Source organism: Trichosurus vulpecula, chromosome 7, assembly GCF_011100635.1.
Source record: "Trichosurus vulpecula isolate mTriVul1 chromosome 7, mTriVul1.pri, whole genome shotgun sequence".
In the NCBI taxonomy this organism is placed as follows: domain Eukaryota; kingdom Metazoa; phylum Chordata; class Mammalia; order Diprotodontia; family Phalangeridae; genus Trichosurus; species Trichosurus vulpecula.
This window is the reverse complement of record NC_050579.1, coordinates 9,953,252-9,972,458: the sequence shown is the minus strand read 5'-3', so window position 1 is coordinate 9,972,458 and position 19,207 is coordinate 9,953,252. Positions and strand designations below refer to the sequence as shown.

Genomic DNA, 19,207 nt, shown 5'->3' with positions numbered 1-19,207 from the left:
TGGGGTCTAGGCAGACCCAGGGCACCACCTCCAGGAAACCAATGGGAGCTCCTGGAGCGTGAGGGCTGCTACCTAGGACAGCACGCAGCTCCCCCCTCCCCCGCCCCCCCCCCCCACCAACCCCGGCCGGATCTTGCTGCTCCACCCCCAAAATGAACAGAAGCACCCGGGGAGCTGACACACTTAACTCAAGCACTTGTATTGTAAAAAAAATTAGTATCTGAGTAGTGGGTTTTCCATCGGCGATGGGAGTCGGTGCCGGCCCATCACCAGGCAAAAAGAGGCTTGCTGTCTTCTTTGGAGAGCTCACACAGACAGTTCAGAAGCAGCAAAGAGTCCCCAAGGAACTTGGGGGGCACGATGTCAATGACCAGCTTGCGCAGAGCCGCGGGGTTGTTGTGGAGGGGGTTGGAGCGCAAGTCGGGCCTCTGCTTGAGGATCCCGTAGGTGTTGATCAAGAACTCGCTGAACACCGGGTGCACCTCCCTGTTGTAACCAAGCTTTTCCAGGCGCGTGGTGAGCGTCAGGTAGCGGTGGGTCAGGTCTCGAAGCTTCTTCTCATCCACGGAACCATCCAAAGATTTTATGGAAGTCTATAATGGGAACGACAGAATGAGGGAGGAGGGAGAGGAGGAAAGGAAAGAGCGAGTCATGGTCTGGTGGGCACCAGTCAAGGAGCACGCCCTGCCCTGCCCATTGTCCCCTTCCCACCCATTCCTTCAAGGTCTGACACATTTAGCTTTGTCTGGTCCATAAATCCTAGAAGGCGATGCTCTTAGGACCTGTGGCTCATGGATACAATGAAAAGAAGCAAAAGTGAAGGAGTAGTTAAAGCAAAAGAAAGGGAAAGTAGGTCACAGTGAGAAATGAGTGGAACAACTGAACAATAACAAAACCATGTCTCATTCCATGCCCCATATATCATGACCTTCCTCTCCCCACCCCCAGCCAGGCTAGTTATCAATCATTCAGTCCATCATTACGATGTTCCAGAGCCAATGAGGAAGCTTTGGGGACACTTTGTTGTTGGGGATCATCCTCGATGCCACTACAGTCATTTCTAATTTCTAATCCCCACACAAAGGTTGACATCCAGCTCACCTTCTGGAAGGCTGCAGGGGCCACAGGGTAGAAATGAGGCCAAAGCCAAGGGTGACATGAGAGAATCCTTGGGTCTTGGGGACAGCCTCCCCCAGCAGGCAGCCATTGAGAACAGTCTGAGGGAGAGGCAAGTGGTCATACCTGTTTGATCTTCTCAGGGATATTGGACACAGTGAAGCCATAAAGCCTGGTCACTCCTGGGAAGACGTACGCCAGGATCCGTCTGTCTAGCTGGAAGGCGATCTCCCCCACGATCCTCCCATCCTTCTCAGCACTGGTAAAGCTCTGTATTTCTGTGGGAGAGCACGGAGAAGGGAAGAGAAAAGGAAGGTAAAAGACAGGCTGTCCCCAGGAGCAGTTTGGCTGCTTATAGGAAGACAGACCCACCTTTCTCTCTTTGCACTCATGTTAGTCTTGTTAAGAAATTGCCTAAAAATTTGAATGTGTCCTATAAAAAAAGTTTCCAAATCTAATACCAAGACACTGAGAACAACAGGCTATTTATGTTTATCTTGTTCACTGATAAATAGGGACCATGATTCCACTGGTGTAAGAACTTCCACCAATCATGTAGGTTGGCACCATTTCTACAAATTCTAGTCTACTGTAGAGTTGCCCAGAGCACAGGCAGGTTAGGTGACTTGCTCAGGGCCACACAGCCAGGATATAAACCCAAGGCTTCACATCTTCACAGCCAGCTTTTTGCCCATGCTTCCATATTCACAAGTGAATGCTACACGTGCTCACTTTCTATTCTGTAAACAAATGGACCCCGGGGTGTTCCTGGGGGAAATCCCACACGGTGCCCCACACTGATGATGAGCCACATGGGCAGAATGAGGTTGTTCAATCTCTTCTCTGCCCCTCTCCTTTCACTCACCAGGGACCCAAAGTGGGGCCATTACCAACATGAACATGAGATCCCTGACAAGCAGCCATCCAGGAGGGGGAAGGAAACCCAAAGCATCTTCTGGGAAGCCCCTTGGACCTTGGGGTAGCCACCTTGTTGTTCGGAAATTCTTCTTGGCATCCAGCCTTCATTGACCCCTTGGGGTCTCTATGCATCATCATTCTTAGTTCTGGCTTCCAGGGCCAAACAAAATGACTCTGAATCCTCTCTCACAAAACAGCAGCTGTCTACACCTGCCAACTCAGGTGTTCTTTTCTTCAGGCTAAATCTCCCCACTTCCTTCAATTATCCCTATGATCACAACAGCCCAGAAGTGGTCAGATAAAGGACAGAGAGACTTCTAGCTCTGAGAGAGAGAGAGACAGAGACAGAGAGAGAGACAGAGAGAGTGAGAGAGACAGAGAGAGAGAGAGAGTGAGACAGAGACAGAGAGAGAGAGAGAGAGAGAGAGAGAGAGAGAGAGAGAGAGAGAGAGAGAGGAGAGAGAGAGAGAGAATGGAGAAAAACATTTCTGCAAGTTTCAAGCAAGTCTCAAGCCTCAAGCCTAGCTTTACTAGGAAAGAATAAATCTCAATTCTGAGGTCCTAAGACACTGAAACAAAAGTAGCCCCCTCACAGATGTGTAGGTGCCAGCAATGACTACGGTGATGCCAAGGGCCCCTCTCTCACCAATCGCCAGGCACAGCACTAGGTCCCAGGGATACAAGGACAAAGCTGAAGAGGCTTCCATGCTCTCAGGGGAGACCTCGTATCCATAGGGAAGCATGCACAGAATATGCTTCAGATAACGCAGGTTTTCAGGGCAATCAAAAAGGGCTTCTGTGGCTTTAAAGGAAATGAGGGATTCTAAGAGATGGAGAGGGGGCTGAGAACATTCCAGTTGTGAGGGACAGGATGTAAAAAGGGGCAGAAAAGAGAAAGGGAGGGTCACGTGTGAGGACCAGCAAAGGGTCATGTGGCTCACCCGAAGATGAAGGTGAAGGACACACAATCCAGCTGGAAAGGCAGCCTGGGGCGGGGGCTCCAAGCAGAGGCATTTGGGGCCCATCCTTGGATAATAGGGAGTCCCTTTGGCAGCCATGTCACAGAGGATGGATCCTAGCTGGAAGAGCCTCGGCCAGCCCATCTGGTGTTTCCTTTCCCTCGTCTCTGTCCACAGCATGTTGTCCATACTTAGCAGAATCTAGTCTGTACCACAGGGAACCATCAGTCCTGGAAGACTGGAATCACCACCACAGCAGCGGACACAGGGTGGGGTGTTCTAGTGGAAAATGAGGTCCCTGGGAGCCAAGTGCAAGATCTGGCGGACATGGAAGCTGATAAGATTGGGCACTATAGTTACCTCCAGAAACAAGGCAATCCTGGACCCTCTGTCTGCCTGTCCTTCTTAGACTCCCATCCAAAGAGTTATATTGAGCCAGGGGAAATGCTGCTGCCTACTCAGCCCATTTCTTCTCCTGCCTCTCTTTTTCTACCCCAGATATCCCATTGGACCAAGATAGTCATTGAATTGGTTCTGAAAAGCCACCTAGTTTGATGGATAATTTCTGATTATGACACCTGGCACTATGGCTCAATGGATATTTGTAAATTGATTAGATAGATGTCATGAAAAGCAATTCTGTCTATTTGATTATATAAATAGTAACAGCCTAACCCTCAAACGCTTTCCTCACCACCACCTGGTAAAATCAACAGTGCAAGCGTGGTGCTCTCACTTTAGGAAAGAAGAAACGGACGCTCAGGGGCTTAAGCAGCCGTGTAAGCCAGCGGCAGATCCAAGAAGACTCGAATGAAGCCTTTCCGTGTCTGAGACCGGCCCCGCACTGCCTCTCCACTACACCACCTGGACAAGACACACAGCGTCCAGCGATGTGCAGGACTGAGGCTGGGAGAGGCCAGGAATGGGGAGGCAGGACAGTCACAACCCCTTCCTTCTCAATGGAAGAGTCTGCCCTTTCTTCCCACCTCCACCTGGAGGCCCTGGGTAAGCGGTATTCAAATTCCAGCCCTGTCCTAGTAGCGTGGGAGCGGCGGCGACAGCAGCAGTAACAGTGATAACAGCTTCTATGTTGACCCTAGGCAAGTCGCTTCACCTGTGTCTGCCTCAGTTTCCTTAACTGTAAAATGAGCGTAACAATGGCGCTGACTCCCAGGGCTGCTGTGAGGATCGGACGATGCGTATTCATAAAGCCCTTGACACTGATGAACATCTGGCCGCTCGGTGGGGCTGGTCCTGGAGTCAGGAAGACTCAGCAGTTCAGCCTCAGACACATACTAGGTGTGTGACCCTGGGAAGGTCATTTAGCCCTGTTGGCCTCAGTTTCCCCATCTGTCAAATGAGCTGGCGAAGGAAATGGCCAACCGCTCCAGTGTCTTTGCCGAGAAAACCCCAAACGGGGTCACAGAGAGTCGGACAGGACTGAAATGACTCAGCAACAATATGGAATAAATGCTTATTTCCTCCCCTCCCCAATGACCCTCCACTGCCTCTCTGCTTCTCAAGGCACAGGTAGATTGACTAGGGTTGTCCAAGGCAGCCACGACATCATGGAAAGACCATGAAGTCACAAGAGTGCTATCCCTAAGACTGACTAGCTATCTGACCTTGGGCAAGTCCCTTGTAAAATGACTTCTAAGGTCCCCCAGCTCTGGCATTCAGTGGTTCTAGCTTCCAGTAAAAAAAACAAACCTAAAATCACAGGCCACTTAGACCTTCCACATGTGCTAGACAAGTGTCATTAGTGTATGAAGGGAACTGAACACACGAACTGGAGAAAGGGGCTGCCAGAGAAAAAGGGAGGTCACAGATGCCCAATCTTGTGCCTAGTGACAGTGTGCTGGCCAACATGACCACCTGAGGCCCTGGACAGGTCCATCCCTCCTTGGGAGTCAAAGCCCAAACACAACCTGATGGTCAAAAGCTCCTGAGGACATCTCCCTCTGCCTCCCTTCCTTAATGAGGCTGAGGAGAGTTAGCTTTTATGGAAGCTGGGCACATGGTGGTTTCCTCTCGTTCTCTGGGCTCCTTAACCTCCCAGATCTTTTTCAGAAATTTTACTTCTCCTTGCCTTCCTCTGTGTTGATGAAACCACCTGTTTCATTTTATTTGCCTAATCTTTCCAGTCTGTTTAGATCACTGGAGCTGCTAATGCTGCTCTCCAGCACAACAGCTGTCTGTCCCAGCCCCTTCTGACATCTGTCAGTGAGCCAGCATGGCCCCCACCTTCCAGTGAGATGAACACAGGAACTTTGTCCCTAGAAGTCCACAGCTAGAAAGAGTGAGGCCAGGGGGGGTGCTTCCCAGAGACCTGAGTGGAGAAGAGATGCTACACACATCTTTCTTCTCTGCCAACCAACCCCATAAAGGTCTCTGGAAGGCCAAATGGGGGCCCCTGCCCAGAAGTGGCCTTGCTAAGGGAACCCATAGTAATAACCAGTGTCCTAGAGCCCTTTGAGGTCTGCAAAGCACTATGTCAATATCCTCTCATTTTACATGCTAGAAAACTGAGGCACATAGAGGTTAAGATTCCACAGACAGTGAGCACCAGAGATCGAATTTGAACCTGGGTCACTGACTCTTCCTGCTATATACCTCTGCCTCTCATGTGACGGGAGAAAGGCTGGTTTTCGTACAATAGTCATATCTCTTAGGTTACAAATTCCATGAAGGCAGGAGCCTTGGCTTACTTATCCTTTACTCCCAAATGTCCATCAGCGATCCTTGTCCTGAGGACTGGCTCTCCAGAAGAGGAAGGAGACATTCTATGCTCTGTATCATCACCCCTGTCCCCACTCACACACACAGGAACCCCTCCCAACTCCCTGAAAGGTCCCCATACCATTCAAGTAATAGCTTTTTCTCATCTTGTCCCCTCCAGGCAGGCCACTCTCTGAGAAACAGACTTTCTTCTGCCGGATCTCCTTGGACTCAGCCATTGGCTTATCAATCATGGCATCCTGCATGTTGCTCAGGAGCTGACTTAGCTTCTTTTCTGTGGTTCTCGAGGAGTAGATGTCTGGAGGGCTGAGAAACCCCTTAAAAGCCACCTGGGAAGGAGTGTTGCAGGTGGGGGAAGAGGTGTCTTCCTCATTGGAAATGTTGATATGGGAGTAGAGCAGGTCCTCCAGAGCTGATGGCTGGAGCTGGGTGGATGCCTCAGGGATGTTGATGAGTCTTCCGTATTCTGCCACTGGGAGAGAAGGGATAAGGAAAAGGTCACCAACAAAGCAAGGGCTGGCTCTCTCTGTACCATGGGACCCTGGGGAAGCGTCAGAGGCCACCTCGGGCACCCTACAGAGCAGTCCACCTGAGGCAGCCCAGACTACTCTGAGGCATCTCTCACCATCAGCGAGCTTTCCCCAAGGTCCAGCTTGACTCTGCCTCCTTGCAGCCCCCACCCCTCCACTGCTCCTGGTTCTAAGTCCTCTGGGAAATTCCCCTTCCATGCCAGCCTTTCTGTCAGGCTGTCACTTACCAAGTAGAGCGATAGGAAGAGCCCCAGACATGAAGTTGAGGACCTGGATTTGAATCCCATCTCTAGCACTTAATGGCTGGTAACTTTGGGTTAGACACACACACACACACACACACACACACACACACACACACGCCTCATTTTCTTCATCTTTAAAACAAGGGGCTGGATGAGATGAGTGCTAAGTCTGTGGCCAGTGATCCCTCTAAGTCTTCCTTTGTCCAAGCTCTGAGACTGTCTTGAGCTCTCCAAAGGCAGAGCCAAAACCAGACCTCCAGCCATGTTTCCATAGGGCAAGGAGTTCATCGGGGCCCTTGGCTTCCTAGTCCTGGCCATGCAGCCTCTCTCAGCATAGCTGAGGACCTCATGCATTTTCTATTGACTTGGACTGAATCTGTGGTCCACTCAGAGCCCCAGGTCATCCTCTGATATTTCCAAGCACTGCCTCCCTCATTTTGTTCTTACAAAGTTGATTTCTTTGTAACCCAATGTATTGATAAGCAAAAATGGGCTCCTTAGTACTTAGTTCAACAAGTGCCCTTGAATAGTTTGGCTTTTGTTCCTTTTGAGTAATTCACTGAGCCTTACTAGGTGTAAGCCCCAGGCACAAACCCCTACTAGGTGTAAAACCTTAGTGGGTGTGGATTGGCAACTAAGGTGGGGCCCAAGGTGGGGCTACCTCCAGGGAGGGCCTAGTTTACATGTCTGGGAGAGCAGAGGCTTTTAGACCACGCTTTTTTAAGTCCGCCTCTTTGTGACAATTCTAGGTCATGTGGGTGAGTCGCATGTGTGACTCACCCCTGACACTGAAAAAGATATAAAAACCAGGGGTTGGCTGTCTGTTCTTTGGAACTCTTTGGCGCAGCAGTGGTGGCGCGCATGACTCTGGGCCAGTCCTTGTTCTGAGCTCCTGGGCTGAACCTAGATGTTGGTAACTATGAATCTGTATTGGGTCTGTCTGTTGATGTTTGTAATTTGTTTGTAATTTGCTCTGAAGTTCAGGGTGCTGGCTTTTTTCCCTGAACTAAGCGAATGATATTTGTGTGCTGAATTAAAGTAAGCTTGTCAACCCCTTTAACCTTGCTTTCCTTATTAAGGCAGATCAAAAGAACCTGTGCTGTTGGCTGCTTTCTGGGTGCTGGCTGTGGGTGGATCTTACACCCCCACAGAAGCTGCTAGCCGGATTGTTGAAACACCCAAGCATAAGATTTTACATTTTTCTCTACAAAATTTCATCTTGTTACATTTAGTCTCATGTTCTCAGGTTGGGTTTTTTGTTGTAGTGGTTGTTCGGTCAGTTATTGTTTATAGTCTTGCCTCTTTCTTTTTTCTCTTTAAATTATTTATTTAGTATTGTATTTTTCCTTGATTACATGTGAAAACAATTTTTAACATTTGTTTTTAAAATTTTGAGTTCCAAATTCTCTCTCTCCCTCCTAGCCCCCCTCATTGAGAAGACATGCAATTTGACATAGTTTATGTATGGGTAGTAATGCAAAATATATTTCAACATTAGACATGTTGCAAAAGAAAACATAGACCAAAAACAACCCCAAGAAAAAGAGTTTAAAAAAAAAGTCTGCTCCAATGTGTATTCAGACTCCGTCAGCTCTTTCTCTGGGGATGGAGAGCATTTTTCGTCCTAAGTCCTTCGGAGTCGTCTTGGATCATTATTTTGCTGAGAATAGCTAAGTCGCTCATGGCTCATCATCTTACCATATTGCCCTTCCTGTGTCCAATGTTACCTGCTCTCGCTCATTCACTTTACATCAGTTCGTGTAGCCTTCCCATGTTTTTCTGAGAGCATTGTGCTCATCCTTTCTTAGAGCCCAATAGTGTTCCATCACAATCACAAACCACAACTTGCTCTGCCATTCCCCAACCGATGGGCATTCCCACAATTTCCACTTCTTTGCCACCACGAAAAGAGCTGCTATAAACATTTTACAACATAAAGGTCCTTTTCCTTTTTTTATCTCTGGTATTGCTGGGTCAAAGGCTATGGATGATTCTATAGCCCCGTGATGGCCACAGGTAGATTTAATTACTTCATCTGAAAACTGACCATTCATATCTTTTGATCATTTATCAGTTGGGGAATGAGTCTTGCCTATCTCTAAAGAGGTTAAAACCAAAGGAGGGAGCAGCAGGCTAGGGACAGGCAATGCTTGTCTCAAAGAGCGCCAGTCTGGATGCTAGGAATGCCTATGTCTTTTCAATGCTCAACTGAAGCCAATTGAAGCCCAACTCGATAGTTGACGAATTCAAAAACATGTCCTCCCACTGTGGTGAAGCATAGACAGAAACTGGACAAAGATGGGTGTCCTGTGAAGCAGCCAGCCCAACCAGTAGACACTCAGCACTGAGACCAAATGCAGGCTGGGAACAAGGATGTCCAGTATTAAAATTCTCAAGTCTCCCTCCCCTCCAGTCCATCCTCCATTCAGCTCCCAATGGGATTTTCCCAAGGAGCAGGTCTGACCATGTCACCACCCTCTAATCATTAAACTGCAGTGGCTCCCTATTCCCTCCAGGATCAAATACAAAATACTCTGGTCTTCTGAGCCCTTCCCTTTCCAGTCTTCTTACACCTTAATCTCTGACATGCTTTTTGGTCCAGGAACCCTGGCCTCCTGGCTGTTCCACTAATAAGACCCTCCTTCTCTCAGCTCCAGGTGTTCTGAGCATCCCTCATGCTTGGAACATGCTCCCTCCTCTGCTCCAACTACTAAGCTCCTGGCTTCTTTTCAGTCCCACCTAAAAACCCCCCTTCTACAGGAATTCTTTCCCAGCCCCTCCTAATCCCAGGTCCTTGCCTCCATTCATTATTTCCTGTTTATCTTCTTGCATGTTGCCTCCTGCATTAGACAATGAACTCCTTGAGGGCAGGGCCTGTCTTTGTCTCTATGTCTCCCTAGTGCTTAGCACAGTGCCTGGCACATAGTAGACACTTACTAAAAGTTTACTGATTGACAGACCAGGGAAGCCCTGAGATAGTGTAGAGGTGCCTGGTATCTGTCCAGGCCGGAATGCAGGTCCCCCTCTTGGATTTTCACAGGAGCGTGGGTACCTTTGCCATCTGGCGTCCAACGATTCACATGCTACTTTAAGGTCTGTGAGATGCTTTGCAAGCGCTCTCTCTGATCTCTCCTCTGGTTTCCCAGAACCCACAGACTTTATCTTAATCCACTACACAGAATATCCTCTCTGAGGTGAGGTTTCTCATCTTCTTCTCCCTCCTTTCCCTTAAGCCAGCTGTCTGGTGAAGCCTGTGGCCCCTTTTCAGACCCATGTTTTTAAATCATTAAAGAAAATGCTGAACTTCAAGTAGAGGTCAGTGAAAACAGAGACTACATTTTTTCCACCCAATACATTCCCAGAGGCCCCTCAGAGATCTGTGGGCTTTGCCTTCTGAGAGAAGCCACCCGAGGTCCAGTGGAAACACTAGGGCTGACCACTTCATTTTGGTAAATAATAGCAGCTAAATAAATGCTTATTTGGTAAAGGTGGGTCTAATATTTGAGAGCAACAGTCTAATCACCATGTACACCCCTAGATTCTCTGCTTAAGCTGGATCAACAGAATTCAGAGCCATGGGACCCTAGTCTGCCAGCAGCTCACCACCCCTACTCCTCTCTACAGTAGGCTGCCCATGTTTGCACAAGCCGGTCCACTAGGGGGCCCTGGCATTCTCCATCACCCTAGGGCAGGGGTAGAGAACCTGTGGTCTCTAGGCTGCATGTGGCCCTCTAGGTCCTCAAGTGTGGCCTCTCTGTCAAAGGGCTGCACTTGAGGACCTAGAGGGTCACATGTGGCCTTGAGGCCACAGGTTCCCCCACCCCTGCCCTAGGGTCTAGAGGAGCCACTTGGCTCCTGGAAAATATCTCTATAGAGAAAGAAAGGGGGATATTTCTTTTTCTCATAAAATCCAGTGTGTTCTGAAGAACTCCCCGTTTTTGGCGGGGACTTTCAGGAATAAGAGTCAAATTCTGTGGCCAACCCAGAGCACCTGATAAGATGTGTGCCCTCTCTCTGCTCCCTCCCAATGGTCTATTCCACTTTCACACCTGCCTATCCCGCTGAGCGTGACACTTAATTAGTAAGCCCCCTTGAATTCTTGTAGGTGAGGAGCGATAAATACTGAAAAGGAAAGAACCATAAAATGACAAGACTAATTTTGAAAAATCCCACCAGGATGAGTGTTGTCCACTTCAGAGTCGTCCCCCTGGGACCTTCCAGCTTATTCCAACAAAGCTGTCATTGCCAAAGCCAGGCTGGAATTTTTCATGTCCCAGGGGCCATCTTAGACGAGTATGCCCTCGTGTCAGTCCTACAACTTCTCACAAGCCCTTAGAGACCTACAGAGACAAAGATGGGATTCATACCTTGAGGGGTAGATGAGGACTGTTTTACAGATGACTGAACTGAAGCGCACAGGAGAGAAACGAGAGGCTCCGGGCTCAAGGCTGGCCCTAGGTAAAATCGTGAAGTGACTGACGTTGTCTTCCATCCTTCTCCCTGCCGCCCACCCAGACACGCTCTGGCTCAGGTTCTGCCCTACCTGTGGCCTCACACCTTCCCGCCCCACTTCCCACCTGGCTTGGCCAGGACTTGACTTCAGGTGACTTCAGCGCCACCTTCCCTAGTCCCCAAAACTGTTGGTGCGCTCTCCCTCCTGAAATAACTGCAATTCCTTGGCTGTGCATATGGTTTCTCCCCCAATGCAATGTAAATACCTCAAGGACAAGGACTGTGTCATCTTTGCCTCTGTACCCCCAGTGCCTAGCAGTGTGCTTTGTCTGAAGTGGGCATTGAATGGAATTGTCACTGAGTGGGACTGGCCCTGAATAACACTGAGTTGGTGTCTGCCATCACACCCTTGAGACACTTCCTAGTCTTTTCTGCCATGCCCTCATATCAGCCTGCAGCTGCTCTGAGTTCCTGAGGGTGGTGACCCCTACGGTCTATAAGAAAACAGGAGGGGATAACGGGATGAAGATGGCATGGTAGGTCATCTCTGGAGAGGGGGGAACACACACCCGCCTTGGGAATCCAACTCGACCCAACCCAACCCAAGAAGCATTTATCAAGTACCTACTAAGTGCAAACAAGGTCCTTGCACAAGATTCTGGGGGAACAAAGACAAAATAAAAAACAGTCCCTGCCCACGAGACACATTCTACTGGGAGGATACAACATTTAAATAGCTCTGTGTGTGTGTGTGTGTGTGTCTGTGTGCATGTGTGTATGTGTGTGTGCGCGCGCGCGCGCGTCTGTGTGTGTGTGTGTGTGTATAAACAGAAAGATATAGATCAAGTACAAATATACATATGTACCAATAATGTAGAAGTATTTATGTCTATATGAACACTTTACTTAAATGTTGCAATGTATATGTTATGTACATATATTTGTATACTATGTATAGTACTGTATATAATACATATTGTATATTTAATACATACAATACATATCCATATATGCATATATGCACCTATGTATGCATGATTATTTGAGAAGAGGAAAGCAAAAGCGCAGACAACTATGAGGCTCAGGAAGTGCTTCTCAGAGGATACACGATTCCAAGATGCCAAGGAGGGGAGGAGGGGCATGGTGGGCATCAAAGGCAGCCTGAGCAAAAGTGAGGGGTGGAGCGGGGGGTCTGAGGAGCTGCTTGTTGGCCCATGTACTTGGATCCAACGAAGGGAAAGTGGACAAGCCGGCTGGAGTCTGACCGTGAAGGATTCTTCAAGGCTCACCTCGAGGAGTTGGGGGGTTTTCTAGCGGCCATTGCCTCTAGTGACCGTGCTTCTTGGGCATGGAGGTGAAGGACAGGGAAGAGTCAGGGTGAGGGAAAATGATGAGTGTGTGTGACTGAACGGAGAAATGAGGAAGTTTAGAAAAGAGGTGGGTTTATGGAGGAAAATGATGAATTCCACTGGGTTTAAGAAGCTTCTGGGACATTCAGTTGGAAATGTCCAAGAAACATTTGGTGGTTTGGGACTGGAGTTGAAGAAAAAGATGAGGGCCGACCTGGGAATTGACATAGAAGATGATAACTGAGGCCAGGGACACTGAGAAGAGAATGTAGAAAGAGAAAAGGAGAGGACCCTAGCTTTGGGGGACAGTAGGAAATCTGTGACAACCCAGCAAAGGAAGGGAACCCAGACAGAAGATGGTCACAAAAATCCAAAGAACAGAACATGCCCATGATCAATAGTGTGCAGCATCCGAGAGGTCAGCAAGGAAAAGGACTGAGGGAAGCCTGTGTAAGGAGCAGCTAGGACACCAGTGAGACCAGATTGCCAGGGACTGAGAAACCACCAGAGGACAGCCACCAGAGGGCGCGTGTGCAAGTGACCTTTTCTGAGAGACTGGTGTAAAAGGAAGGAGATGACAATGGCTTGAGAAGATGGCTGGGTCAAGTGAAGCCTTTATAGGATAAAAGATCTAGCTGGGAGTACTTGTCAGCAGCAGAGGAGGAGCCAGAAGATTGAAGATCACAGAAGATGACCACCAAAGGAGAAAGCTCTCAGCAGTGGTGGAAGGGTAGGACATTGTGGGCAAGACACTGGAACAGAGGAGGAGAGTGTAGACAATACTGTTGAGAGGTTAAGGGAAGAGAAAGAAGCTTGCAAGGGATGGGAAAGACCTCTATTTTCTTGGAAATGTAAGAAATGCAGGAGGCATTTAAGGAGGGGGTTTGGCACATTGGGAAGAGTGTTACAGAGGATCAGTTTGGGAAGAGAAAAAGGTTGGCTGTGTCCTGGTGAGTCTGCATTCTTATGTGACTTCTTCCACAATGTCCCCAGGTCATTGGGGGAGCTTGAGAAAAAGTGCCCATGAATACGTCTCCTTGGAGACAAGCTTCTTTGAGGGTGAAAAGTTGGACGGAATGTGAAAGGAAGCAGTCTACAAGGGAAATTTGTTGATGCTAGAGTGAGGTTTCCTAGGCTACAACAAGCTAGGAGCTTAAGAGGCTAAAGTGAAGGGAGATGAGTAGAGAAGGGGACCTTGGTAGCTTTCAAGCAAGCCTGCCTGAGGTGGAAAGGAAGAGGCAGGTGTTTGCTGATTGTGGGACCATCTAACTGGCCTCCTAGACGCGGTTAGGCATCTGGGTCAGTAAACGCCTGATGGCTGGACCTCCCAGGACCTGACTGAAACTCCAATCTGGCACCAGTTCCCTTGCTTCATCCCAACATGGTGGGGGATGAGGTCTATTCAAGATTTCCTGCCTGTGGAGTCAGCTGTGGGTCCTCTTGCCTGAGTCTCTTGTCTGGGCAAGGGGTCCAGTTCAGCATCAGTCCCTCCTTCCCAGCCCAAGTCCAGGGGGATGGAGAACTGGGGCAGTGCTGAAATGTGAAGAAGAGAAGCCAAGGGGCTTCTTCCCTTCCCGGAGCAGGATTGTGGCTAGAGCACCTGCCCACAGCCAACCAAGATACAGCCGTGTGCACCAGGAGTCCCAGGGTCCTTGGGCTGTGTTTGTTCCCTGGGAAACTAGCAGTGGTGTGGGAGGCAAGGGGGAAGGTGAACATGCAGAAAGGGCTTCAGGTTTGAGAAGGATGTGGATGGTGATTTTGGGGGTGGGAGGGGAGCAAGATCAAGGAGCCGGATATGGATGGGCTTGGGAAGTGGAAGAGACTTGGGACAGTCACCAGAGGTGGCTGAGCAGTGAGCAGGCCAGCCTGGAGGCTTATCTCCCGAAGGGACATGACCAGGGTGGCCTTGACTATGACCATGATGCTTCCCTGACATTTTGGAAGCCTGAGACCAGGAGCAGAGGAAGGGGGAGGGGAGTGAAGGTGACCCAGGCTTGGAACAAATACCACAGGAGTAAAGGAATTCTTAAGAGGCATCCATCCCATGAAGTCCAAACCCTGCTGGGAAGATGGGGTAACCAGAGGCTATGGAGGCAGCCTGGGGGAACAGACAGGGCTAGAGGGGCCAGGATGAAACTGAAAAACATGTCCTGTGATATGAGGGACAGTTGGGATGGGCAACCAGGAGAGGGAAACTGAGGCATCTGGCAAGCTATCATTCCTACTTCCATCTGAACAGTCAGGGTATCTGTGAGAGAGCCTAAAGCTACCCACCAACTAATCTTTCTACACTTACATGGGCAAGGAGGAACTAGTCAGGATTTTCTGAAAAGACGCCTCCTTTCCCTTCTGAGTTCAGTTCAGTGTGGCTTAAAAGCATTTGGGGAAACTGAGTCTTCCAACTGTTCCTCACTAGATCACCAGCTCCTGCTGGGCCTGTTGGCCTAGTAAAGGAAGTCACAAGAATTTTTAACAGAAGACTCTGCTGAGAGTGCTGGGTTTTCCCAGGCTAACATAGAATGGTTTGTTTTTTTCCAAAAAGACATGGAAATTACACAGAAGTCATTTTTTTTTTTCAATCTCAGGGCCCATTTCATTCTGGAAATGAAACAAGAAAGAGCAACCCCACCCTGCCAAGGAGACCCCGGCCAGTTAAGAATCTTGGAATGGTCTGGAAAAGAGCCAGGTTTAGCAGCCATGAAAACAGTGTGTAGAGGGATTCAGCCCTCAGCTGCTGTCTGGTGCCCCCCAAGAACCCTGCTTGTTTGAATCCAGGAACTCGATTTTTAAATCACCTCCAAAGGTTCTAGGACTTTGCTGCAGCCACTGACTATATCCCTTCCCTCCTTGTAGTCCACATGCCCCTCGCTGCCTCTCTGCTTCCACTCTTCTTTCACCTCCATCATTGCTCCTCATCCCTTCATACTGGGGCAAAACCCTATTTCAAATTCCTTCCTAAAACCTGTCTTAAAGTCCAGAAGGTCACTGACCCACAGGAAGTGGAAGGGACCTCAGAGGCTATTGGCACAAACCACCCCTGAACCAGAATCTTCTACCTCCTCCCTGAACTGTGGTCATCTTTGAATGATTCTCACCTTGCCTGCCTCCAGCTATGGGGACCACACCCTCGGAAGGCAGGCCATTCCATTTCTGGTCAGTGGTGAGGACCATGCCCTCAGAAGGCGGGCCATTCCCTTCTGGCTAGCTCCTATCATTAGGAAACATTTCCTGACATCAGCCTAAATCTACCTCTGTAAACGGGTCCACCCACTCATCCCCATTCTCTGCTCCCCATTGAGGCCACGCAGTACCAGTCTAATCCAAGTGACAGTCCTCAGAATATCTGAAGACAGCTGTCAGGTCTTCTCTCCTTCAAATCAAATATCCCTGACTCAGTTGCTCAATACAGCCAAAATCTGAAAAAGAGAGTCAGTGCCAGCACTTGACCTCATAGATCCATGAAGACCAATGTCGATCCTCACTAGTGTTTTTAACAAACCTTCGGCCTTTCCAGTGGCCAGATCCCTGCTTGTCCCATCTTATCCATCCATGTAACTTAGGCTAGGAGAAAACTATGTCAGCTTCTTCATTCCATACTATCAATGAGCTGGTGCTTGATTAAGACTAAAGAAATGAAACCCTCAACAGCTAGGAGGTCACCAAACTTCTGCAGGTTCACTTTGGGCTCAAAGTAAGAGAAAAGGATCTTGGTGATGAGTTGGCTGCAAACATGGGTCCCAGTTGGATACTCCTCAGACCTTCTCCCCTATCACCAGACAGAAGTCCAGGACATCAGATTTTTATCAGACCTACCATCCTCCTGCCCTTACTGCTTGCTTAGATGAAACACAGAGAGGGAAGAATGTCAGGTAGTGGAAGGGCAGGCATGAACTCAACAAATGATTGTTTCCAGCAAAAATAAAACAACCAACTCAATTCCACATCAGTGTGAGCAAAAGGCACCTTCAGAGGTTATCAGAATTCTCCAGAATAATGTTCTTCCCCACTTAATTAAAAATCAGTTTATTCATTGCTCCCTCTGAAAGGTTAAATGTGACCTAGTGTGCTCGACCTGGAAATGGTCACTAGGTCTTGTCATGTCCAACTCGATCATATGACAGAAAAAGAAATGAGGCTCTGGGAAGGGATGAAATGGCCTTGTACAAGGGCCCACAGGAGGGCCACAGCAGAGCCAGGACTTGGCCAACCCAGGGCTCTCTCTGCTGCCCAGAAAACTGCATGCCCGAGTACAGGAATGTTGGTGGCAAAGCAAATGCAGGTTTCTCAATTCCCATTCACAACCCAAATCTCTCGGCAGGAGAGTCGCACTTGTCTTTTTGCTGGGAGCTTTACAGCTTGCAGCCAGACTGCTTTGGGGTACATACCTACAGCCCCGCAACAGCCCTGTGAGGTAGGCAGGACAGCTATCATTAGCCCTGTATTTTATGGAGGAGAAGCTGAAATCAGCTCAGAGGATTTCAGGGACTGGGCTAATATCCCCTGGCCATCAAGGGGTGGAGCTGCAATAACTCACATATCTTCCAACATCCTGTCCAGAGCTCCTTATGCCAGGCCCTGGGGGAGCCTCCAACTAGGACTGGATGCTTACAGGGGCAACAAAGATGAACAAAAAGACCCTGCCATCCAAGAGCTCACAGCCTAGTGGGTGAGAGCATACCTGGGCACAAATCTCCTAACAACAGGGTAAGAGGCAATTCAAACAAGGACCTCTAGACAAGGGATGAAGATGGGAGGTCAGGCCATAGCTGATGTTCACAGCACCTGAAGGCGTGCTGGGAGTGCTTCACATGACCTCACGGGATCCTCTCCACAGCCATAAGAGGTCATTGCTATTCACCCCATGATCAGTGGGCAGGTACCAGCATGCGAAAGGGTAGGCCAACTGCAGGGACAAGGGCCCAGTGTGGCTGACTTGGGACCAGGCGGCTGGGAGGGGAAGCCAAAGAAAAGTAGAGGGATTGTGAGCTTTCCTTCCCTAACCGACTGGGCTAGCTCATGGGCACCGATGGGCTACTGGGCTCCCCAGGTTTTGCTTGATTCTGTTTTCCATAGAGCCAAGGAGAAGAGTTTACTAGGACCAGTCAGAAACTCCCCAATGATGTTAAATCATGCTGGCCTGCAGTGGGGACTAGAACTCTCCCCTTCCCTTCAGAGAGCACACGCTGGCCCCACTATACCCCTTCTCTCAGCAGTATTCCGCTCTGCCCACAGGTGTGCTGGTCAGCCTCTACTTGGCCTTGGCACCTGCCCTCTCCATGAGGGAGGAAGCCTCTTTTCCAATCCTTCTGTGGATTCATAGGAAAGGCTTCTTCTGCTTAATGAAATATCTCTTGGAGGGGATGTGGGAAAACTGGGACACTAATGCACTGTTGGTAGAGTTGTGAACTGATCTGACCATTCTGGAGAGCAATTTGGAACTACGCTCCAAGGGCAATCAAACTGTGCCTACCCTTTGATCCAGCAACACCACTACTGTGTCTATTTCCCAAAGACATCCAAAAAAGGGGAAAGCCTGTTTGTACAAAAATATTTACAGCAGCTCTTCTTTGTGGTAGCTAAGAATTGGAAATCAAAGGGATGCCCATCAATTGGGAAATGGCTGAACAAGTTGTGGTTATGATTGTAATGGAATACTATTGTGTTCTAAGAAATGACAAGCAGGATGACTTCCGAAAAACCTGGACTTACATGCATTGATACAACGTGAAGTGAGCAGAACCAGTGTTGCACGTGGTAACAGCAACATTGTATCATGACTTAGCTGTTCTCAGCAACACAATGATTCCGGACAATCCCAAAGGACACTGATGAAGCATCCTGTCCGCTCCAGAGAAAAGATTGATATTAATTGAATATAGACTGAAGCAGGGTGTATTTCACTTTCTTTTTTTCTTTTACTCCAGTCTTTCTGTACAAAATGACTAATATGGAAGTGTTTTACATGATTGCTCATGTATAACCTGTCTCTGATTGCTTACTGTATCAGGGAAGGGGGAGAGAAAGGAGAGAGGGGTAGAATTTGGAACTCAAAACTTTAAATAAAAATATTTTTAAATAAAAAAAACATACACAGTTAAGCAATACAAAGTAAAAAAAAATCAAAATGAAACATCTCTTCTCAAAGCTCTGACTCCATAGCACCAGAGGTCACTTTGAAGGGCCAGCTTGTCTTTTTGGAAATTAATAGAATGTGAGCTCCTTGAGGACAGGGCTGTGCTGTTTTTCATCTCTGTACCCCCAGCACCTACTACAGTGCTCTGCTCTAGGTACTTGATAAATGGTGAATGAGGAGCAGCCTCCAAAGTGTAAGTGCAGGGTTCAGGTGACCTCAGACCCCCACCCATCAGCCTGACTGTGGCCGCTTCCCTGCTTACCTCCAGCCCCAGGGGAGCAGGCCTCAGGGTACCCTGGGACTTTGGGGAAGATAAAGTCTCGGTTGTCCCGACAGTCTCGATTTCGGCCGCTGTTCTCATGGCAGCTCTCGCTGAGAAGCCGCTTCAGCATCTGGTTCTCCTTCATCAGTCGAACCTGCTTCTTCAGGTCGGCATTCTCACTCATCAGCCTATTCATCAATTCATTCCCCTCCGCCATGTCCTCCTTCTCTTCCCTAAAGGAGAGTCACGCCAGGCTACTTCACTACTTTTAAGGTGGAAAGACAGCTCTCAGGCCATCCTCAAGAAGTCGGCAAATGCTTTAATGACTTCCATGACAAGTACTGGGGCTTCTGCAGCTTTATGATGTCATACAACCTTAAAGGAACAGGCGCGCTTGGAGAGGACCTGAGGGGAGAACCCGGGGCCTTCTTCCTCCTCCAGAGGGCAATGATGCTCTGGCTCTGGGCAGGTCCTGAGCCACAGCTCGCCAGAATTGTGGTAAAG

General features: G+C 48.8%; 1 protein-coding gene across 2 annotated transcripts; it reads right to left on the bottom strand.

The window, feature by feature from the left end:
- Positions 1–176: 176 nt before the first annotated feature.
- Positions 177–18,975, bottom strand: SPATC1L (spermatogenesis and centriole associated 1 like). 2 transcript variants are annotated; one of them, XM_036769394.1, is made up of 5 exons: positions 18,704–18,975; positions 10,875–10,961; positions 5,854–6,198; positions 1,243–1,394; positions 177–593 (listed from the first exon to the last, which is right to left on the bottom strand). In XM_036769394.1, exons 1-5 carry the CDS (start codon positions 18,918–18,920, stop codon positions 267–269), a joined length of 1,128 nt encoding a protein of 375 aa, XP_036625289.1. In that variant the 5' UTR covers positions 18,921–18,975; the 3' UTR covers positions 177–266. The 2 variants fall into 2 exon arrangements, with proteins under 2 accessions (XP_036625289.1, XP_036625287.1); XM_036769392.1 differs by lacking the exon at positions 18,704–18,975 and having other exon boundaries at positions 5,854–6,204; positions 10,875–10,955.
- Between the last annotated feature and the right edge of the window lie 232 nt (positions 18,976–19,207).

What these genes read in the sequence shown, in the direction of transcription:
- SPATC1L (XM_036769394.1), bottom strand. Translation starts at nt 18,920, where the DNA reads ATGGCGGAGGGGAATGAATTGATGAATAGGCTGATGAGTGAGAATGCC. An exon ending in GTCCTCATCTACCCCTCAAG is followed by an intron (nt 6,199 to 10,874) that starts GTATGAATCCCA and finishes TCCCAGTGGCAG; the next exon opens with AATACGGAAGACTCATCAAC. An exon ending in TCCCTGAGAAGATCAAACAG is followed by an intron (nt 594 to 1,242) that starts GTATGACCACTT and finishes TTCCCATTATAG; the next exon opens with ACTTCCATAAAATCTTTGGA.